The 22,276-nt window shown below is 45.7% G+C and overlaps 1 protein-coding gene across 2 annotated transcripts; it reads left to right on the top strand.

The window, feature by feature from the left end:
- NAT10 (N-acetyltransferase 10) lies at positions 1-22,276 on the top strand. 2 transcript variants are annotated; one of them, XM_062000148.1, is made up of 28 exons: positions 1-203; positions 2,130-2,221; positions 2,881-3,052; positions 3,316-3,438; positions 4,183-4,244; positions 4,741-4,855; positions 6,045-6,152; positions 7,028-7,161; positions 7,555-7,648; positions 7,980-8,078; positions 8,602-8,738; positions 9,246-9,370; positions 9,642-9,792; positions 10,252-10,348; positions 10,999-11,115; positions 12,010-12,111; positions 12,220-12,294; positions 12,850-12,966; positions 13,135-13,268; positions 14,978-15,026; positions 15,718-15,811; positions 15,905-16,015; positions 17,059-17,231; positions 17,368-17,487; positions 17,887-17,985; positions 18,377-18,450; positions 20,642-20,725; positions 21,810-22,276. In XM_062000148.1, the coding sequence occupies exons 1-28, from the start codon at positions 96-98 to the stop codon at positions 21,901-21,903; spliced, it is 3,060 nt and encodes a 1,019-aa protein (XP_061856132.1). In that variant the 5' UTR covers positions 1-95; the 3' UTR covers positions 21,904-22,276. The 2 variants fall into 2 exon arrangements, 1 of the variants encoding a protein (XP_061856132.1); XR_009819089.1 differs by lacking the exon at positions 21,810-22,276 and having other exon boundaries at positions 18,377-18,619; positions 20,642-20,727.

Here is a 22,276-nt window from a genome sequence, read left to right as displayed (position 1 = left end):
GCGCGCGGCGGGCGGGCGGCTCCGGGCCGCGTCTCGGCTCTCGCAGCGGGCGGCAAGGAACGAAGGCAGGGAAGGGACCGAGCAGCCCCGCAGCCATGCAGCGGCGGAAAGTGGACAACCGCATTCGGGTGCTGATCGAGAACGGCGTGGCGGAGCGGCAGCGGGCCCTCTTCGTGGTAGTCGGAGACCGCGGCAAGGACCAGGTGACGCTGTGCTGGGGGCGGGGGTGCTGCTTGTGAGGCGAGCCTTTCTCCTCCAAAGGTTGGGCTGTAATCTCCCGGGACCGGGTGTTCCAAGCAAATCACAGACCCGTAGAATGGTTGGGGTTGGACGGGACCTTTAGAGATCATCCCGTCCAACCCCCCTGCCAAAGCAGGTCCGTCTAGATCGGGTCACACAGGGACGTGTCCAGGTGGGGTTGGAAACCTGCCGAGAAGGAGCCTCCACACCCCCCCTGGGCAGCCTGGGCCCCCTGGGCAGCCTGGGCCAGGGCTCCCTCAGCTCAGCAGCAAAATAGCTTTTCTCACGTTTAAGTGGAACTTTTTATGTTCCAGCTTCTTTCCATTATGTCTTATCTCTAAATTCAATAGAAAAAAAGGGATGTCCCAACATCCTGACACCCACCATTTAGCTATTTGTAAACATTAATGAGATCCCCCTGCAGTCTCCAGATTAAACAGCCTCAGCTCCCACAGCCTTTCCTCAGAAGGAAGATGCTCCAGGCCCCTCAGCATCTTGGCAGCCCTGCACTGGCCTCTCTCCAGCAGTTCCCTGTCCCTCTTGAGCTGGGCAACCCAGAACTGGACACAGGACTCCAGATGAGGCCTCACCAGGGCAGAGTAGAGGGGGAGGAGAACCTCCCTTGACCTGCTGCCCACACTGTTCTTGATGCATTCCAGAATGTGAAACCCCGTGGCGTGGTGTGTGTGAGGCAGCTTCCCACGGGCAGGGGCACGGAGGGCTGTTAGCAATAGGTGAGGAGAGTTTGTGCTTCAGCATCTCCTGTTTGAGAAGCTGGGGAACACTGCATAAAAGCAAGTGCAAGTAAACAAGCATGTCTTTTTAAACTAAGGCAAAATATAAGCCAAGCCCACCACCAACCCACAGCCCTCAGCACCTCAGCTCCACGGCTTTGGGACCCCTTCAGGGATGGGGACTCCCCCACCTCCGTGGGCAGCCTGGCACAGGGGCTGACAACCCCTCAGTGAAAAAGTTGTTCCTAATCTCCCAACTAAACCTCACCTGGCACAACTTGAGTCAATTTCCTCTTGTCCTATCAGTTCTGTTGTAAGATATTCTACACTCAAACTGTGGTTTATGTATTGAGTTATCTTGCAGCTGTCACCACAGCAGGGCTTTTACTGGACCTGCTTGGTAATGTGTGGAAGAAATTAAGCACTAAACTCATTTATCTTCAGGGACCTGACTTTTTTTTACATGGAAAAGGGAAGAACAGCATGTCAAAACAGTAACATTTTAGAATAAGTCAATTCAGTTAGCTCCAGTTCCTGGGGAATTAAATTAGCTAGTTATAAAAAACCCTTAGAAAATAGTTGGAAAGTTGATCAGGAGGCAGTACTAGGAAGTTGTCATTAATTAATTGCTGATGTTCTGGTGGGACATATCCTGGTGTGGTTGTGTCCAGTATTTTCTCTGATGAGCTGGATTCCAAAGCATCAAGCATCCTTACACACTGTGCAGGCTGCACAGCTGCAAGATGGGTTGTCAACCCCCTTAGAGGGTTAAAATTCAAAAGGAAATCTTGTTACATTGCAGAAGAAGTCTGAAAGATCTATACTAAGAGATGAATACTAGGAACTGTCATCAGCCTGGAGTAACTGCCATCTATTTGTGCAGCTGTTGGCAGTTCTGCCAAAGAAGAGTGCTAAGACAACAGTAGATGTAAGTCAGTGGTTTTGATGCCATGGAGCCCCGGGGAAGGCACAGACACTCAGGTGTGTGTAAAAAGGAATGAATGTAACCTTCCCAATGTGTCAAGGGACCCTTCTGTTTTGTCCAGGGTCACTCAGTAGAAAACACAGCTCACAAATCAAGTATAGCAAAACGATTTGCTCTTTAATGTTAGTTTGTGAGGAGAGTTGTTCAGGAGCGTTTCTGTGTTTTGGCAGGTGGTCATACTTCATCACATGTTGTCTAAAGCAACGGTAAAGGCCAGACCTTCTGTCCTATGGTGTTACAAAAAGGAGCTGGGCTTTAGCAGGTAAGGTGCTGCTTGTGTTTCAGTCACAGCTCTGTGTGTAGCAAAAGCTCTGTGGCTGGTTTGCTTGAGGGTAGGTTGCGTGATTTGGTTGTAAGGAGAAAAGAGGTTAGTTCTTGGAGGAGCTACAGCAAGTTTGGTTTTCCAGGACTAAAAAGTAGCTTCTGTGATACAGTTGATATCAGCACTGGACACTTCTGGTTTCCTTCTATAGCTCCAACTCTCTCTTCTCCTGGACCAATCTCTTTCTCACCTTTTTAACCTCAAAAGCCCCAAACTTCAATTCCTCAGCTCTTTAGCCTCAGCAATGTTTAGCACTGGAGGCAGGTTAAGTAGCAGAATGCCTTTATTTTGAAAAAGTATTTACACTTTTAATCCTTAGATTTGTGTATGGACTTCAAGTCAGTTACACAAAGTCAGGGAGGGTTACCTGAGACTGCCTGACTCCAGCCAAACCTCTTCTTACAAAACCAGCTGGTTCTGTGGGATGATACCCACCACTTTGGGCTGAAGGCACCCATGAAAGCAGCGAGTGTGACCCAAGATGTTTCTCCCTTGGAGTATGAGCTCTTAGGACTTCCAGTTGGACTTGAATATAGGCCTGAATGCCCTTGTCTCAAACCTTTATTCCAAGAAAACTTCTGTATGATTTTGTTCTCCAGCCATCGGAAGAAGAGGATGAGACAGCTCCAGAAGAAGATTAAAAGTGGGACTTTAAACATCAAGGACGATGATCCTTTCGAGTTGTTCATAGCAGCCACAAACATTCGCTACTGCTACTACAACGAAACTCACAAAATCCTTGGCAACACTTTTGGCATGTGTGTGCTTCAGGTAAGGAGTTGAACGTTGCACTCAGTTGCTTGCAGTTGAAATGCTGCAGGAATGGTTATTTGTTGCTTCTGTTGCCTCAGTAGGATGTGTCTTTCACAAGTGTTGATGGGACGAGATAGCCTCACTGGTAGAGATTTGATGGGACATTGGTCAGTGCAAATGTTCAGTGTGAATTAAGCTTTGAGAAATGATGGGGCTTAGATTTTCTGCTCCTTGTAGGAGGTGCTAGTTGTGCTGGTTGGCAGCTTTTATTTATCTCCTAGGATTTTGAAGCCCTGACTCCAAACCTGCTCGCTAGAACCGTTGAAACAGTAGAAGGGGGTGGAATTGTGGTGATTCTCCTGAGAACGATGAACTCGCTGAAGCAGCTCTATACAATGACTATGGTATGTTCAGTGTCACGTGTCTGGTTTAGATAAGCAGGGACATCATGGTGATGCAGTTTTGCTTTTGTTATGGGCCATGGTCTTCCTTCTGTCATTTTCCCTGCTCATTCATTCCTCTGTGATTGAATCTCTTATGCCTGGGCACCTCTGCCAACCTCTGTGTCTTGAAGTGCTGCTACATTACAAGGAAAAAGCCCCTGGCATTCACAACTATTCTTCTGTTTCACAATAGATTTTGAAAGTTTTCTTATGCTGACTGCCCATGTAACAGAAAGTTAGTGAAAAATAGGCCTTTGGAGTGTTTTGTGAGATCAGCTTCATAGCTGCTGTATATTTCCAGATAGGGATTCCTCACACTGAATATGCTCACACCTCCAGCAGGAACTGTTTCCATTAGTAATGCCTGTGGGTGAATGAAAGTGATTGGTAGACCACTTTTTCTTAGCATCCCTGAGGTGTTTGAAGTGTTCAGTACCTAACAGAGTTGACCTTTACATCAGGCAAGAATAAGTGAGACCATTATGAAAAGTACTGGTGGGAAAAGTACATTCTTAACAAGTATCTGGGGAAATACTGATGTTGCTTAACAAATATAAAGCCTGAATCCTCTCTGGGATGTGGTGATGATGAAAAGGGAGACTGCAGTCCACAAGAGTGGAAAAGAAGTTGGGATTGTCCCACAGGTAACTTACAGATAACACTTAAAACTGTCCCTTCTCCTGATTGGCTTTCTTTTTGTTTCAGGATGTGCACTCTCGATACAGAACAGAGGCACACCAGGACGTGGTAGGACGGTTTAATGAGAGGTGAGTCATTAAGAGTGTCAGGGATCTGGGCTCTGTGCTCAAGGAAAGCATGTGGAACAGCATTGTGCTGTTGGGAAAGCATCCTGTAGACTTACATTGAGATAGAGCTTCTTGGCTGCTTCAGTGAAGCTTTCCTGTAGTGTTCTGGAAGTGAATCCAGTTTATTGTTGGAAGAAATATGCACAAGATTGTTGCTTGTTTTACAAGGGACATAGATAAATAGGCCCAAATTAGTCAGCTGGTCTGAGGCCCTTTCTTAAAACACTGTAGAAATGTATGCTCCAGATGCACCAAGTTCAGGTACCTGTTGCACTGCTCTAAAACATAAAACATAAAGCTGCCTCCTGCTTAAATGTTCTCTTGGTAGATCGTCTTTAGCTTGAGTCCTTTGGAGACAGCCTGGGAGGTGCCTGTTTTATGTAGATAGTTAAGAGGCTACCAAAATGCAGTTGTAATGCTAGTGTTTCTACTGAGTCACCTTTGCTTGACTGCTCAGGTTCATTCTGTCTCTGGCCTCGTGCAAGAATTGCATTGTGATTGACGATCAGCTGAATATTTTGCCCATCTCCAGTCACGTTGCCAACATCACACCGATTCCTCCGCAGTCACAGGTCAGTAAGTGATGTCAGACCTCTTTCCCTGGGACAAATTGGTCTGAGTTGACCACAGTGTGTTAAAGATTTTTTAAAAAAGCTTTCCTTTCACCCTTATTTAAATCAGATAATGGTCTTGGAGAGAGGAAGCAGAGTGATAGCTGGCATGGGCGAAGCACGGGAAGCTGTCTTTTCTTTCCTCCTTGGGTTTGTTCTTTTGTCACAACTGGTTTTGTGTGTGTGCTTGTCACTGTTGGTTTTGACATATTGCTGTTTAACCTACCAAGGTGAAGCTTAATTGCTATGATTGCTGTTTTGGAACTGCAGAGAGAGTTTTCAAGCTGATGGACACTTAATCTGGGACAAAAAGGCCTTTTGGCAGTTGGGAGGGTGGGAAAACACTTTAGAAAGATGTATATCACCAACTCAGGAGACACCAGAAGCTGTGGTAGTTGTTTCAATGAATGCCACACCTTAGGAAGCATTCACTGAATGTAAGCCAAAAGGAATGCATCCTTTTATGTACTCAGTTATGGACTGAAGTAGAACCAGTTTTAAATAGAAATCTTCAAGCTTCTGAACTGCTTTGTGTGGCCTAAGAAATGCCAACAGGGAATCTATCAGAGATGGTAAAACATGTCAACAGAACACTGGTTTTAGAAAACAAAGCAATGCAGCCTCTCCTTAGCTTGTGACAGTCTTGAGAGCAGCACAAATGCTTGTGTGTTGGATGGATAGGCTGATGCCTTTGGAATTCTAAGTGACAGTAAGGAAAACCTGAATTCATTCCCATTTAAAATTGATTGCTTTTGTGCCCAGATTTATTGTTTGGCTTTGAAAATCTTGATATTGGTTTGAAAACTGTTCTATTGCTGCCACAGTAGTTTTTCTCCCTACATGCCAATTTGTGTACCTCACATGACAGTTATAACAGAGATGGATGATAACATTTTCCCTTCAAGCATGGGGAAGCCAGGACACCCACCTCCTGTGTAACCATTCTCCTGAAGATGTGTTGAAATTCAAGGTTAAATATCTGTAGTCCATTTCAGTTCTTCTGTTTCTAGGGAGTCTATTCATCTGGTAACATTTCCTTTCAGATACCTTCCTAGAACAGCCCAATAAAAGTTATCAGAAGACACACAAAGGTATATTTGTGCCAAAGTGGCCTTTACTAATCCTGTTGTGGTAAATCCTGTGCTTGTAGGAAGAGAGCCTGCGGCCACAGGACTTGGAGCTAAAAGAACTGAAAGAGAGCTTGCAGGATACACAGCCTGTAGGAGTTTTGGTGGATGGCTGTAAAACCCTGGATCAGGTTAGTGTGTGGTGGTTAAACTGGAGGTGCTCTGTGCTTGACAGGTCACCTTAGGTACTGATGTTTGTGTCTGGTCTTGTGTGTAATCACATCTGAGTGTGAACAGATGGATGTGGTCTTAGAGAGCATCCTTGAAAATGGAAGCTCAGCAGGTAGCTCAGCAGCAGTTATCAGTGATTTTCTTTGTGAAGCTGAGAGTAAGTGGGAGGACTGGAATGGAGACTGGAAGCTGATCTGGAAGAGTCTACATTTAAAAAGATGATGAGCTCTCAGGGTTTGAAATGAGCAGGAAACTGAACGTGAAGCTTCAGTTTAATTCCGAGTAGAAGCTGAAAATCCGTATCCTGTTTTTAACATGCCCCTATTCCTGCCTCCTTCATCCTCTTTTTACTCTTGAGAATCACTGACTAGTGCACATGAAGGGTCTGTTGCAATTGTCTTTCCTGCTTTGGAATAGCCACTGAGAAATTGCAATTCAGCCTGGTGACTGAGCTGTGCAGTGCTTAAGCCCTTGTGCAGCAGATCATCTCACTGCACAGAGATGTTCATCGTCCTCCTCCAAGAGCAGTGTGCCTCTTCCCTTCTTGCTGAGTATACTCTGCAGCCAGTGGCATGGAGGTAGTAACTGAGAATTGGTGTCCTGATTGTTGATCTCTGTTTTGACTTGAGTAATATCAAGAACTCCATGAGTCAAGGTGACCACTTCTTGCACGTTATTAGTCTAGGTTTTGATGTTTAGCTCTTCCTTCTCATCCTTCTCTTCCTTTTTCCTGTTGTAGGAAACATGTACTAGTGCCAAGTGTAAGTGATGCTGAAAGCAATTTAAACACAGCTGATCTTTGCTTTCTGTTATTTGATTTTTTTCTGATCATCAGGCAAAAGCAGTTCTAAAATTTATTGAAGCCATTTCTGAGAAGACTCTGCGGAGCACTGTGGCATTAACAGCAGCCAGGGGACGTGGGAAATCTGCTGCTTTGGGACTGGCTATTGCTGGAGCAGTAGCTTTTGGGTGAGTGATCCCTCTCAGTCTCCAAAGCTTTATTAACATCCCTGAGTTATATAAAAAAATCAAGATGACAAGATCTGAATATGTTTGTAATTTCCAGTCCTGCATCTCTCACAGAATCTTGGGCTTGGAAGGGACCTTTAGAGATCATCTAGTCCAAACCCCCTGCCAATCATTTGATTGCTGCATGCACTCATATCCAACTATTTTATAGTAATAAGAAAACACCAGTCTTCAAAAATCAAAGTAATCACACAGAAATTGAGGTGCATGTCTAATCTGCTCTGGTTTGGTTATTGGGTAAAATCAACCCCTCATAGAAACTGTTTTACTTAGTATCTACATGTAAAACCTGTTAAAAAGGAGGTCAAACTCTTGTTTTATTTTTCTGTGCAGTTACTCCAATATCTTTGTCACATCTCCAAGCCCTGATAACCTTCACACCCTCTTTGAGTTCATATTTAAAGGTTTTGATGCACTGCAGTACCAGGTAAGGAGACTGTTTTACAGTACTTCCACAGAATTCCTCTTTGGGAGAGGTTTTGCATCTCCTCTGTCACTTTTGTTTACCAGCCTTTTTGGTCATGTTCTGCAAAAATGAATCCTAGTACAGTTTCCTCCTCTGTGTTTAAGTTGGGTAAATCAGTCTCTTTGTGAAGTGTTTTTTGACAGAAGTAATTCCTCAGTTCTCAGGCCTCTGAAGCTTTTGTTGTAGGAGTTCTCTGGAAGAACAGTGTACTCTTAGGAGCTTGCTTAGATGACAGTGGTCATTTTTCTTAGGTCTTGGCTTGTTCATATTGTTTAACAATGTTTTCCTTCAGGAACACCTGGACTATGAGATTGTTCAGTCTTTAAATCCAGAGTTTAACAAAGCTGTTGTGAGAGTGAATGTATTCAAGGAGCACAGACAGACCATTCAGGTAACTGGCCTCTTTTGCACTCTTGCATCCTGCTTTTTGTTCCTAACTGTTGAGTTTACCAATGCTGCAGTTGTTTTGGTTTTAAGCATGTTCATTTGATGTGACTTGTAACTGTTCTGACTGATTTTGCTTTAAGGCAGACCTTTTTTTCTGGTGGTTGACTTTCACAAGATATTTCTTCCTGTGAGCAGCTTGTAGGTTACAAACCTCCTTTGGTAACTGCTTGTGGGCTTCTTCTTGAAACAAAAGCAAAGGAAGGTGAAAGAAACAGAAAAGGATGAGCATATGTTTCTAGTGATGAGATTTCCTTTATCTTCATGATCTGTGCACATAAACTTGTGTGGAAATGTGCAAAACAAGGTGTGAGATCCAAGTGTTTGTTTTCAAGTCTCAGTCCCTGGTTTGATGGTCGGGGAGAACAGGGGCAGCAAACAGCTGGCTCCAGCTTTGCCAACTCTTCACATTTCCTTCATTCCCAGACAAGCTGTTGTTGACAGTGATCATGTCCTCTCCTTCCTTGCAGTACATACACCCTGCTGATTCTGTGAAACTGGGTCAAGCTGAACTGGTTGTGATTGATGAAGCTGCTGCCATTCCTCTACCCCTGGTGAAGAACCTGCTGGGCCCTTATCTTGTTTTCATGGCTTCTACAATCAACGGGTAAGGCTTGAGCAACAACCATCTACCCAGGAGAGCACTTGTGCCACTGGGGTATTTCTTATCTACAGTACTTTATTGCATACTGTTCCATCAGCTCATGCTAGTTCATCATCTGTCATGGAACTGCTCCTTTTAATAACCAAAGAATCAGTACTTGGAACTTGCTGCTTTCCTTGGGTTCCACGGTGGATTCATTAAGTGTTTGACTTGCACCTCTTCTGCTACAAGGAGCAAATACATAAACAGGATTCTGCAGTCTGTTAGGAGAGAGGGAAGAATGACATCTTCCTTCCTGTACAGTGAGACTAAGAAAGTGAGAATGTAGGCTCCTCTGTCCTAAATGGGCAAGAACATCAAAAGGCAGCGATTCTCACGTGGCTGGGGCTCTCACAGGCCTCAGAACAGCACATACCTCTGGATGGCAGCCATGCTCTGTGTGGGAGCTTCCCCACGGCTCAGGATTGCTGCTTGGTTATTTGCTTCAGAGTTTTGTGTTCTGCTTTTCAGGTATGAGGGTACTGGTCGATCCCTGTCTCTGAAGCTCATTCAGCAGCTCCGTCAGCAGAGCGCTCAAACCCAAGTCACCATGACAGCAGAGAACAAATCTACAGCTACAGCTAAACTCGCCTCAGGTACTCCAGTGTGCTTGGACTCTGGTGCTGCTGACTGGCAAGCCCTCTGACTGTCCTCTGTGTCCATGAATTTTGGCAGTGGTAGGGTAAAAAGAAGGAACTTTCCTGGTTTTGTCTCACAGTTTTCAGATATAAAGGCTTTGAAGGGCTCAAAGCTAAATGAGTAGTGATTTTCTGATCTGGGAGCCCTTCAAAAGGCACTGATTCTATTGGATTCTTTGCCAGCTGCAGCTTCCAACACCAGGTGTTGTTCTCTGAAATGTGTTTGCAGCTCGTACGTTGCATGAAGTCTCCCTCCATGAGTCGATCAGATATGCCCCTGGGGATGCAGTTGAGAAGTGGCTGAATGATCTGCTGTGCTTGGACTGTCTCAACATCACCAGAATTATCTCTGGCTGCCCACTGCCTGAAACTTGTGACCTGTATCCTTGCTCAGATGCTGTTTTCTGATCAAAATATATTGCCTGGAGGTGAAGGAGGGCTTTTCAAACTGATTAATGGTGGGTTCTCCAGATAAAATGATCTTTTGGCACGTGACCTTTGGACAAAAGTCTACCAAAACCATACTTCTGGAGTTGAGCTCTTACCTCTGCCTTGTAAGACCAGTGGTGTGTGTTTCCAGGACACTACCAAACTCCAGTGTGTACTGCAGAGACAATCCTCAAGAAGGTTAAACGAAAGGAAGTCCTTGTTGGAGTTATAAAAGCTTTAGAAATGAAATGTATGAAAGCTCTGAACACTGCCTTAGCTATTCATTCTTGTAGACAGAGCTGTAGAGTGTGGTGTGTAACCCAAGGCTGCACTGAAAATGCTACTCCTAAACCAACAAGGACCTTTCTTCTTCTTTCCAAGGAGGTTGTTTCTTTAACCCCTGTGTTCAGCTACTACGTAAATAGAGACACACTTTTTTGTTACCACAGAGCATCAGAAGTTTTTCTGCAGAGACTCATGGCTCTCTATGTGGCTTCACACTACAAGGTAAAGCTTGTGCTTCTGGTATGAGAATTTCAGCTAGGATTTCTGGGGAGGAAGCAGTGCTTGTTGGAACATCTCAGGGAGCTTTCTGAACAGCTTCAGTTGTTCCTCGTTGTATACAGATCCATACTCTCCCTGAGAAGATCTCTACCTTGTTCTTGGTTAAATATGCTGGAGCTACAGATATCTGGAATACTTTAGTCCTGATAAATTCTGGAGCTCCAATTCTAGATGAGCCCACAATCCTTGTCAGACTAGCATCAGTGATGAAGCTCTTTTGCTGAAAAGAGTAACAATTCGTCCCGGGGTTTCAAGACCCCGAGTGACCCACAAGCACTGAGGCACCGAATGCCACAAGTCTGGCACTTCATCTTTGAGGTCTGGTACATGAAGAGCTAAGTAGCTGTATAAAAATAAAAAGTTCAGTTCCACACATATGAGAGCAAGAGATAAAACAGGTTCCTTCTGGCAGTAATAGCCAGGGAGCCTGTGAGCTTCTTCACCCATCAGTAGTACGAGTCCCAAGGCTTGAAATAGCCCTGCATTCAGAAAGTGAAGGATTGTTTAGAAGTCAGCTACTAACATCACAGTGGGCTTTGAAGCTCTTCTCATGGAATAACTCTTCAACTTCCTGCTCTGTTTTTACCCTCCAGAACTCACCCAATGACCTCCAGATGCTCTCTGATGCACCTGCCCATCATCTCTTTTGCCTTTTGCCACCTGTCCCACCTACCCAGAATTCGTTACCCGAAGTACTCGCTGTTGTGCAGGTAAGAGAGCAGCATCTGTCTGTGGAGGGAGCTGTTCAGCACTGGAGCTCTGTGCTGCTCTCAGTGTCCAGTGACAGCAGGGTACTAGCTAGGAGCAGGTGGTAGCTGAGAAGCCTTCTGAGGAGCTCAATTACTGCTTCAAGAGATGGTTGTCCTTCCATTTCAACTTCCTGCAAGGACAGTTGGTTCACTGGCTCACTCTGCTTATCCCATGTTTCTAGCAATTCCTTTTATTTGCAGTAGAGCTACAAAAATACAAACTCCTCAGATGCACGTGCTTAGGGATGTGGAAATACTTCAGCCCTTGACTGTTGGGTATCTGACCATGTGCCTCCTTTTTTCCTTAAGAACACAGATTCCTGATTATCTGTGTTCAATTCAGCTAGCTAAATCTACTGTTTCTTAAAAGGAAAAGCCCCACATGCATGAAAAATATCTGGCATTTAAAGAGAAATCATCAAATCATTTAGGTTAGAAAGACCTTTTAAGATCATCAAACCCAGCTGTTCCCCCTGCACTGCCATGGCCACTGCTCAGCACCACATCTGCACAGCTTTGGAGTCCCTTCAGGCATGGGACAAGCTCTTAATGTTTGCTGTTGATGGGCTACAGAAAATGCTTGGAGCACTGGCTGTGCTTTAATCCCTCAGGCTCCTGTTGCACTGCAGAGCAATGCCTGCTGCCTCAGGAGGACCTGGCTGGCCCAGTGGTGTGCTTCCTGAGACAGGCCCGGAGGCAGAGCCTTTTGGCACATAGATGCCTGCTTATCCTTGCAAGAGCAGGGATCACATGCCATGGCAGTATTACAGGTATAAACTTTGATTGTGGTCTAGTGGGGTGAGTGTATGAGTAACCAGCTTTTCTCCATGAATGGCCTTTCCCCTTTCCTGTCAGGTGTGCCTGGAGGGAGAGATCTCTCGCCAGTCTATCATGAACAGCCTTTCTAGAGGAAAGAAAGCTTCTGGTGATCTTATTCCCTGGACCATTTCAGAGCAGGTGAGTAGTTGGGCTGTGTTACCCACACCCAAGATCTATTTCACCACTGTTTTTTATTTGCAGAGTGTCCATGTGTGTGCTTTAAGCTGACTTTTGTGTCTTGTGCAGTTCCAGGACCCGGACTTTGGGGGCCTGTCCGGTGGGCGCGTTGTTCGGATCGCGGTTCATCCCGATTATCAAGGGGTAAAACGTTTTGGAACCCAGTTGTTGTGAATGGTCAGCAGTGGTACCACAGGCAGAATTCATGAACAGGGGCAGACATTTCAGTTGCTCTATTTTTCAGCATTTTAAGCTTGGGGACTGAGCCAGGAGTAGCAGCAGAGTGAGGTCTGAGGCACAGAGAGATGCCACAGCACGAGGGGGTCGTTGTTTTCCCCTGGGTGGGTGCTGATGCCATTCTGAGGCAGCTCTGCAGCAGTACACAATCAAGATCCAGTGATACTTACTGTGGGATTGCCAAATGTTCACTCTGGTGCTTGGCATTTTCTGAGTGCCAGTGTTAAGCACCAGGAATTATGACCCAGCCCTAAACTACCAGCTGTCATGATTTTAGACATCCAGGTTCTGTAGTGTCCTTCTTCATGAAGCTGCAGGGGAGCAAAGCAAATGCATTTCTGCAGAGGCTGAGTGAGCTCTGCACCAGTGACTGTTAATGGCTTTGGCAGAGGAGAGTGCTGTTGCTGTCTTAAAAACTAGAAACATCTCTTTGCTGATGGTGTGATTCTTCCTACTTCACAGATGGGCTATGGCAGCAGGGCTCTGACTTTACTGCAGATGTACTATGAAGGCAGATTCCCTTGTTTGGAAGAAAAACCAGTTCAAAAGCCAAAAGAAATTGCAACTGTGAGCAGCGAGGTACAGAGCTTTGGGGCTTTCTCTTGTGCTCTTTGCTTTTCACTAATCTTGGTCGTGATTTCTCCCTGTAAAGAGGAAACACTCATTTCTTACTGATGCAGCACAAGAGATGGAATTGGCAGCCTTCTGGGAGGGTTGCTTCTAACCCATTCCCACTTTCCTTTTCAGACTGTTGGTTTATTAGAAGAGGTTGTGACGCCTCGGAAGAACTTACCTCCTCTGCTTCTCAAACTGAGCGAGAGACAAGCTGAAAACCTAGATTATCTAGGGGTGTCTTATGGCCTAACACCAAGATTACTCAAGTAAGACATTCTTCTGTTTGCTGGTTGCATCCAGTGCAAAAATATAACAAGATAAGTTATATATATTACAGCAATAGATATAAATGTATAGTTACAGTTGCAGATGTTGTTTGCTGCTTGTATGTTTCACTTGGTTTCTAAAATTGAGACAGTTCCAAGCCCACTTCTCCTCACAGACCTTTTCTTCATGGACAGTAGGGCTGATCTTAAGTGCATCCTTCAGGGTTGCTCTTCCCCAATCTCCTTCTGAGGGCAAACCTTCTTTGTTCTCTGTGTGACCCTTCCAAACACTTAACTGCCTTTAATTGCTCAATTTTTCCAGGGTAGAGAACAGCTTGTAGTAAGGAGGGAGAAGTTAAATACTGCTTCTTGTGACCTGCAGAAGCTTGAGCTGCTGCTGCTGACTCCAAAGCTAGTTGGTAGCTTCCTGATTAATGCAGCAGTAAATCACTTATTAATTTGTGTGAAGTTTTAGCTCCACCTGACATACAGTTTCACAGTAGAGGGGAGGTTGGCAATCCACACTCTAGGAGACAGTTTGAAAACAACACACAATTCTTTCTGTTGCTAACCTGAAAGCAAAGCAGTCCTTCTATCACCTAAAAACCTTGGTTCCTGGCTGGTGCTGTACAAGCTTGTGAGATGAGAATGAGCTCAGCAGAAGTAGTAAGAGCAGTGGAGCGTTAGGCAGCTGTGTGTAGTTCAGCTACAGAGACTGTGGCCTGGTTTGTTCCACGACAAGCACGCTGCAGAGTTCATGCCAAAACATGATGGTGGGTTGTCCAGCTGTGCAGGAGAGCATCCAAACTGAATGGTTATGGTGAAACAGCCTTAATCTGTGCAAATTACAGAGCAAATGGACAGGTGTCTGACTTTACTTGAACAGTCCCTCTCGGGGTGAAGGGGGAGAATACAGTGTTTAACTACTTCTTGTTAGATTATTTGTTGGCTAAGGTGGGATAGATAAAAGAAGGGCAAATGGTGGGGGATGGAGAGGTTGGGCTGCACATGTCCAGCTTCATTTTATGCAACACCCTGTGCAGCTGATGTGTAGTCACCCCATGGCCTGTGGGGTAGGTTGCCAGTGATAGTTGCTCCGGGGTCTGGCTTCTTCCTTTTGTCTGGGGGTGCCATATGTTTGGTCTCAGCAGGTCTTTCCATACTAGTCCTGCTTTTACTGGGCAAAATGAACTGTAGGATCAGTTCACAGCTGAGATGGAAGGAGCAGGAGGATGGAAAAGGATGTCAGCAGGGTTTTGCTGATCAGTCTGATATTCTTTTTGGTCCATAAGTGACTTATTTGAACCATGTAAACCGCCAGGGAGAGTGATGATTCGTTGAAGAAGCAGCACTGCTTCCTCTGAAGCAAGCAGCAAATCCCCAGCCCCTCCCCAGGGTATCTCCTAGGAGTCTGTGATGTTACTGGTCAAAACCTGTCTGCCCTGGCAGCGTGTCAAATGACTCTTGTATCATGTCTGTCAGTCTTTGAAAGTTTGTTCCTCTTTTGGTAACACTCTGCTCATGTTTCACTTCTCCTAAGTCAGAACCCTAGTCTCTGCTTTCTGTCAGTGTTCATTACTTGCTGGGGTGTCTTACAGACATTCACAGTTGTTCTTGCAGGGTAGACAGATTGCATTTAACCACAAGTGTTATGGCAGAATCAACAGCTCCATGGTTCTCAGTGCATTTTCTCTTTTCCCTTTGCCCAGGTTCTGGAAACGTGCTGGATTTGTGCCAGTGTATCTGAGGCAGACACCAGTAAGTAGCATACTGCTGCTGAATGAAATCCAGCCCTGTTGAAATCACTGGGCAGCTTTCCATTAGCCTCTCTGAGATGTGATCTGGGCAGCAAAGTTGTCTGAGGCAACATTTGGGGTTTGTTTTTGTTCTTTGGGCTTGGAGTTAACCAAATGGGTGAAGTTTTAGGGTTGTGAATGTGGTTTTCTGAGCAGTTTGCTCTTCAAAGTTTAGAGCAGAGGTTATTGGTGTTGTTGTGGGTAAAACAGGGAAGTGGCCTTTGAACTGGCTGCTCTTGTTTGTCCAGGTGTTTACAAATAGCAGAGCACTAGCAGTTATGGTATTTTGGGGGAAATAATCTGTTCATCCCGTGTCAGTGCATTTATTTCTTTCTGTCTCTTGAACTGCACCTGGAATTTGCAATTTGGTGACTACTTGTCATCTCAAAAAGCCAAAATCCTAGAATGACAGAGTGGTGGGGGTTGGAAGGGACCTTTAGAGATCATCCAGTCCAACCCCTCCAGTGCTGATCACGTAGGGACCAATCCCTCAGTGGTGGCATTCACCAGCTTCTACAGGTTCACAGCTTTGACCTTAGTGGTGACCAGTAGCAGCTGATGCACGTGTGGCTGTTGTTGATTCAGAAGACCTTTGCCTTCTTCAGAGTGCAAAAGGTTCATGAGGGTGATGGGGAATGTGTCTTCTTTGTCAGAACGACCTGACTGGTGAGCATTCGTGCATCATGCTGAAGATGCTGAACGAAGAGGACACGGATCAGGAGCCTTGGCTCACTGCCTTCTGGAAAGGTAACTTGCATTTTGCTAATGCTAGGAGAATCTCCTGGCATATTTATTCTGGAGGTCTACAGGAGACACTTATTTCCTCATCTTGTCCTATAGATTTTAGGAGGCGCTTCCTTTCTCTGCTTTCCTACCAGTTCAGCACCTTCTCCCCCTCCTTGGCACTGAATATTCTACAGAACAAAAACATCAAACAGCAGCCACAGCCACGTGAGTATCCTGGCTCACAGAGTTCAGTTAGATTGCAGTTTAAAGCCTGTGTCTGTGCTCATCAAGACTTCTCAAAGACACGCATTATGTGGCGTCTCTTGTGAAGTGCCATGAGTTGCTCTTGATCAGTTACTGTGTTTTGTTCCTGCTACCCAGGACAATGCTTGTATTCCTAACTAAAAGCTAAGAGGACATTTCCTGCCTCTGAAAACAGGGGTTTTGGTGAGCTTTGTGTTTTCTCCCCTCCCTGCATTTTGTGATTGAATATTTAAGTGACTCAAAATGAGACTGTGAAAGCTCAATGTGTGGCAAAACATGGATGGGGACTGACACCTGCCAAATCCAGTATGGAATTAAAAGGGAAGCCTTGAACAGAGAAGGTCAGTGGGCAGAGCAGCTCACTTAGCACCCTAGGAGGGATGTTGTCATCAGTAATTTGGAACTGGAAATGTGATGTCTTTCTGAGAGAGAGGCCTTAGTTCAACTGCATGTTACTGGGCTCAGTCCAGCACTTGCTGGGGGAAACACAGAGGCTGTATAAAAAAAGGGCCAGACAAGACAGTCCTAACAGTCACTTCTGGCTTGAAAGCAAATTGCTGCTTTCTCAGTGTGCCTGACAGAAGGGAGTCCTCTTGAGAGAGCTTGGTAATCTGCATCTGTGGGCTTTGACTGTCTGTCTCAGTGACAAGTTTTGGTTGCTGCTACAAGGGAACAAAGGTCTTTTAACAGCAAAACCAGTATAAGAGAGCTAAAAGACTGGGCAAACAGTGTTTCTCAGCCCTCACTGTTCTGAGTCTCTCTGGCACCTAAGTTGATATGCTGATCTGTTCTGGCAGTTGCAATGTTTTTCATATGGACTTGATGCCTGTCTGAAAAGACTTTGAATAACCAAGGCAGCCTGTACCTGCTGTGCTGAACTCTGAATCCTGTTGGGAGGTGAACCTGTGGGGTAGCAATTGCTCTTTACTCACCAGTATGGAGAGGAATGTGTTAAACACTGAAGCACAGTGCTGACACTGCCGTGTGTTTGCCGTTCCCATCAGCCATCGGCCGTGCTGAACTGGAATCGGTTTTCATCCCGTATGACCTGAAGAGACTGGAGATGTACTCTCGCAACATGGTGGACTATCACCTCATCATGGATATGGTGCCAACCATTGCCAGGATGTTCTTTCTCAACCAGCTGGGTGATATCTCCCTCTCTGCTGCACAGTCGGTATGGATCCCTGCGAGAACGAGCCGTGCTTCAGCGCTCTTTGGGTGTTTGGATGGACATTCGGAGTGCTTTCCTGTTTCCTGTGTTTCTCTTTGCTCTAACAGACTCCCTAACTAAATACATGTCATTTCCTCAGGCCCTTTTCCTAGGGATTGGCCTACAGCATAAATCTCTGGACCAACTGGAGAAGGAGGTAGAACTGCCCAGCAGTCAGCTGATGGGCCTCTTCAACAGAATCATCCGCAAAGTCGTCCAGGTAAGAGCACCGTGACGAGCTTCCTCTTGGTCCTCCAGGGCCAGTCTTGACCTTGGCACTAACAGAAAGCTGAATCAGGCCTGTGTGGTGTAACATCTCCCCAGTACACTTTGTAAGATGGGGAAAGAGCAGGTATTTAGGCATTGGTTTAGGTAGTGTTTCCCTACAAAACGGTGCTTGTGTGGTGGCTTCAGATGTTGAAATGACCCGACCAAACTGCTGAGCAGACAACCCACGCTGGCAGCTGAGCCTGTGCTGCTCCTTGTGGTTGTTCTCTGATAACATTTGCAAGGGTAGAAGGGTTTAATGGGACAGGCAGCGTTTCTTATTTGTTTTAAAGCAACAATGTAGAAGAGACAGCAGCAAGTCTTACACCTGGTGGCTTTACTTCATTTACAGCTGTTCAACACAGTCCAGGAAAAAGCTGTGGAGGAGCAGATGGTGGCAACAAAGGATATTGTCATGGAGCCAACCCTGAAGTCTCTAAATGATGATTTGGTAATGACCCAACTTTCTTCTTGATACGTGTGCAGTCACTTCATGGGGTTCCCTCGAGTGTGGAAGCCTCGTGACCTCAGTGCTCTTGACTGGAAAGAATTGCACACCATGTCTGTCACTGATGGGAGTCAAAGCCTGACATGCTTGCAGTCATGCTTTGGTAACCTGCAAGACAGAGGTTCTGCAGAATCCACTAAGATGTTCTGATGTTACAAGCATATGGATACAAGTAACATTCAAATGCAATTGTATACAAGAGAGAAGCTTTCCAGGACTGTCTGATGTTTGCTTTAGGGGATGAGCTTTTCTTTGGGTGGGAAAGGTGGGAAGATTTTCCTTCCATTCACTTGCACTTAGAACTTAATGCATCTGTTGCACTGTCCTGTTGCAGGAAGAAGCTGCAAAGGAATTCCAAGAAAAGCACAAGCAAGAAGTGGGGAAGCTGAAGGAAATGGACCTCACACAGTAAGAATTCATCTCTGAGTCTCAGATCCAGTCTTCCCCGAGACCCTTTTGAATGCCTGGCCACTAGTGCATCTTGCTGAGACTCATGCACAAGGTTGTAGTTGCATTATCCCAGTCTCAAACCATCAAGGCATGAGAAACAGCAGTGGATGTTTTCAGCAGAGGCCAGGTAAGATGAGCAGATGCTGCTACACTGGTGAGAGCTTTGGGTGTTGTGTGCCTGACAGCCAGTAACGTGCTCATCAGGGGCTGTGTTGTCAGCTGCTTTGTTTCACACCCAAAACATTCTTTCCAGTATGAATTAAATTCAGTAACAACTTCTTCTTCACCTGTGCCCCTCAGTCCATGAACTCATGCCCAAGAAGTGTGTCATACTCCCAAGTGTGAACTTAGTGCCTCTGGCATGAGCCCTGAGCACATACATCCTGCTTTTTCCTCTGTTCCCTCTTGGCAGCAGCTCTCAGGATGTGTTTGTGTGTCAGTCTTGATCCTGGCTGTGTACAGGATGTGTATTATATTGTAGTTCTGTAATATGGAGTAATGAAGCAAGCTGCCTGGCTGGGGGCTGCTCCTAATCTTACAGCCTCCCATGCTTGCAGCAACAGTCAGTAGTTTTCTCAGAGCAGGATACCCAGCTCCTGTTCCTTCATCCAGCTCAGCTGTGTGTGCAACTCCAGTGAAAACAGGACCTGCCTAAGTTGAATATTCTCTTTAACAACAAAACACCATCAAAACCTCAGATCAAGAGAGAAACAACAGCCAACCAGAGCTTCTTTTCCTAGCTACAGTGTGCATGGATGTCTTTTAAGTCGAGCTTAAGAGTTTGTAGAGTTGCTGAACCAGCAATTTACCTGAAGTGCCAGCAGGTGTCTCTTGTTCCAACAAGAGTTCCAACAGGAGTTACACATACCACTGATTCTCCTCCTTCTCCTTCCTCACCTCCCACTTTTGTCTTATAAACCCTGTTCACTGTTCTAGCTTGGCCCTAGGTGAATGTCTGTTAAATCTGAGTAAAGGAATACAAGTTTCTTTGGCTGTTTTTGTTTGGAGGAAGGACAGAAATGGATGTGAAGTGACTTGCAAACCAGTCACAGTCCATATCAGCAAGATAATACAACAGTCAGCAAGACAGTACAACCAGAGCTTTGGTGGAGTTTTAACTCCACTTTTCAGCACTGATAGTGTTAAACAAACACCTCTTTGGCATTTTGGACCATGTTCCCTTTTTTCCTCACCTAGAGACAGATTTCTGTTCTCCATGAGGAGAGAGACACAAAGCATCTCTTTGGAACTCTGCTATAGAAAAGACAGAGCTGCTGGATTTGAAAAGGCTTTGTCCAGTATTGTTGAGCCTTGTATGAGCAAAGGCTGGGCTATTCTAAAGCTCCAAGGACCCGAGGTGGAGAGCAACCACTCCACGTCGTTACGTGGCTGCTTCAGTCTGTGTGTGACATCCAGGGTACTTGAACACCCACCACAAGGGGCACAGAACGTGAGATGATTTGAATAGCAATTGCTGTCTTGATTTTGCTTTTCAAAAGAAAGCTGCAGGTCTTCAGTTTTTCCTGGACTGATGCAGAAAAACTACAGCTGAAGCTTGCTGCTGGGCTAAGAGCAGGGCTCCTTTAGCTAACTTAACATTCCAAGCCATTGCTTTTTGCATCTTCTTCCTTTACCACCACCAACCACCCTTCTCCTCTTTCTTAAAGGGGAGAAGAAAGAAAGGAAGCTCTCAAGCTTTTCTAAAGATATGTGTGTAGGGACTGTAGGTCTGATTGTGGTTGTCAGGTTACAGCTGTAGTGACTGAAGGTCTGTCTTGTGAGAAAGCAAGTGGGCCGAGTAGAAACACACACCGCTGCTCTGGGAAGTGTCACCTTGGTGCCCTTATGTTTTGCTTCACTACAGAGGTGCTCTCATCAGCACTCTCCTGATGAGAGGCTTTCACAGAAGAGTTGTGTGATCTTTCCAGTAGGGGCTCCTGAGAGAACATGCTTTGACACTGCCCAGCTTTGGATGGCTTCAGTTGCTGGTCGCCTTTGCCAGCCTCATTCTGAATGTACTCCCAAATACTCCCGTGCTTGGGTGCTGACACAGCGGCCTTGTTTGTAGTGCAGAGTGTTCCTGACATCCCCTGATATTGCTTTACTTCCTGCCAGCAATTACCACTCAGCTTTCCCTTTTTTCCCTCAGGTACATCATCCGGGGCGACGACGAGGAGTGGGAGGAGGTGCTGAGCAAAGCAGGACAGAACGCTGCCCTCGTCAGCTTGAAAAGGTTAATAAGGGGGTTGAAATAACTCCACAGAGCCTTCCCTGATGGCTGCATCCTAATGTTTTCCAAAGGAGTGAAACTGGAGGGTTAAATGCAGGTCAAATGAGCTTGGGGTCCTTGATGGATTCTGAGTGTTCCTGGAGAGATCAGGGTGGGAGAGCTCTGCTGGGTACCCCCTGGTTCCTCTAAGGGTGAGGCTGCTGCTGTGGGTTCTGTGTTGCTACAGAGTGTTCTCCTGTCCTCCTGCAACTGCCTTGCTTATTCTTCCCATGTACATGGTTAAGGCTTGATCCTGATCATGCACAGAAGGTGGCACTAAGCTTCTCCCTTGGGTCACTTTGGAAGGACTCCTTCCACATGAGTGACCTGTTTGCTCTGGGAGCTGACACTGTGATAGTCCCACTGGAGAAAATGCAAACTCAGGGAAGAATTCTTTCAAATGAGAGCTTCAGCCTGTCTTTCTGCAATTCCTTCCTTTTTATCCACCTTCTTTCTTCCACCTTGCCCACATGGAGTCTTGTCTTTATCTTTTCCTTAGGGGTTTGTAGTTGAGACTTGCCTGCTTGCTGTTTTCCCCCTTCCTGGAGTAATTACCTGCTCTCTACTCCACCCTTTAATATTCATGGGGGTTTTGTCATGAATGCTGGAAGCTGTGAGTTTCCTGAAGCTTTACAGGAGTGAGAAAGCCTTGTCAGTGCTTCTCAAGACGAGAGCCCTGTTGTGTTTGCTCTGGTTGGAATCTGGTGCAGGAACAGAACTGTGTAAGACTGTCAGTGCCTTTTTTCTGAGTACTGTGGAATCCAGGTGCCCCATATGAACTGTCTTCAGGACACACACATTCCAGAGAAGCAGCTAAAACTCAATACCTTACAGGATTCAGGTTGGGTTAGAGAATCTGAAGACATTAGAAAAATCTAGGTCATGCTCTTGCTTTGCTGTCTCTAGCACCAGTTTAAAAGACCCAAGAAACTGGAGGTGTTTTCTCACCAGTACATGGAGCCCCTCTCCCCACTTCACATCAAAACAGTTCCCAGCTGGATGGCAAGTTAGTGCATTTCTAACAGAGGCTTTTGTTCCTGTTTCCCAGTGAGAAGAAGAGAAAATTAGAGACAGCAAGAGGACCCAAGCAACAGAAGAAGTTTAAGAAGACTAAAGATATAAAGCAGAAGTGGAAGAAATGACTTTCAAGCCAATCAGTGAACCTGAGTTAACAAGTGATGGGTCTGTACTCAAGAAGTGCTATTCTCCTTTAAATCAAGAGACTTTTGAGGGGTGAGAACTGGAAGGAAGGAGAAGCCTTAGAGGCATTTTTACAGTGGTTGTATTCTGGGAAGACCAGTGACACTGCCAGGAGCCAGGCTATGAAGGGTTTTTATGAAGTGTGACTGCAGAGCTGGAGGATCAAACACACTGTGCAGCACTCTGGGGTGTTACAAGGGTGCTTTGGCAGCTGCAGAGTTTCCACTCAGAGGGCAAATCTGTCTGTAACCTTCCCCCCATCCTAATGGCTGATGTCTTTATTAAAAAGCAGTTTGGACAACAAAGGGTAGAAAA

This window comes from Colius striatus, chromosome 7 (genome assembly GCF_028858725.1).
Source record: "Colius striatus isolate bColStr4 chromosome 7, bColStr4.1.hap1, whole genome shotgun sequence".
NCBI lineage: Eukaryota > Metazoa > Chordata > Aves > Coliiformes > Coliidae > Colius > Colius striatus.
Note: the sequence above shows the minus strand (reverse complement) of the source record. Positions and strands in the feature narration are given on the sequence as shown.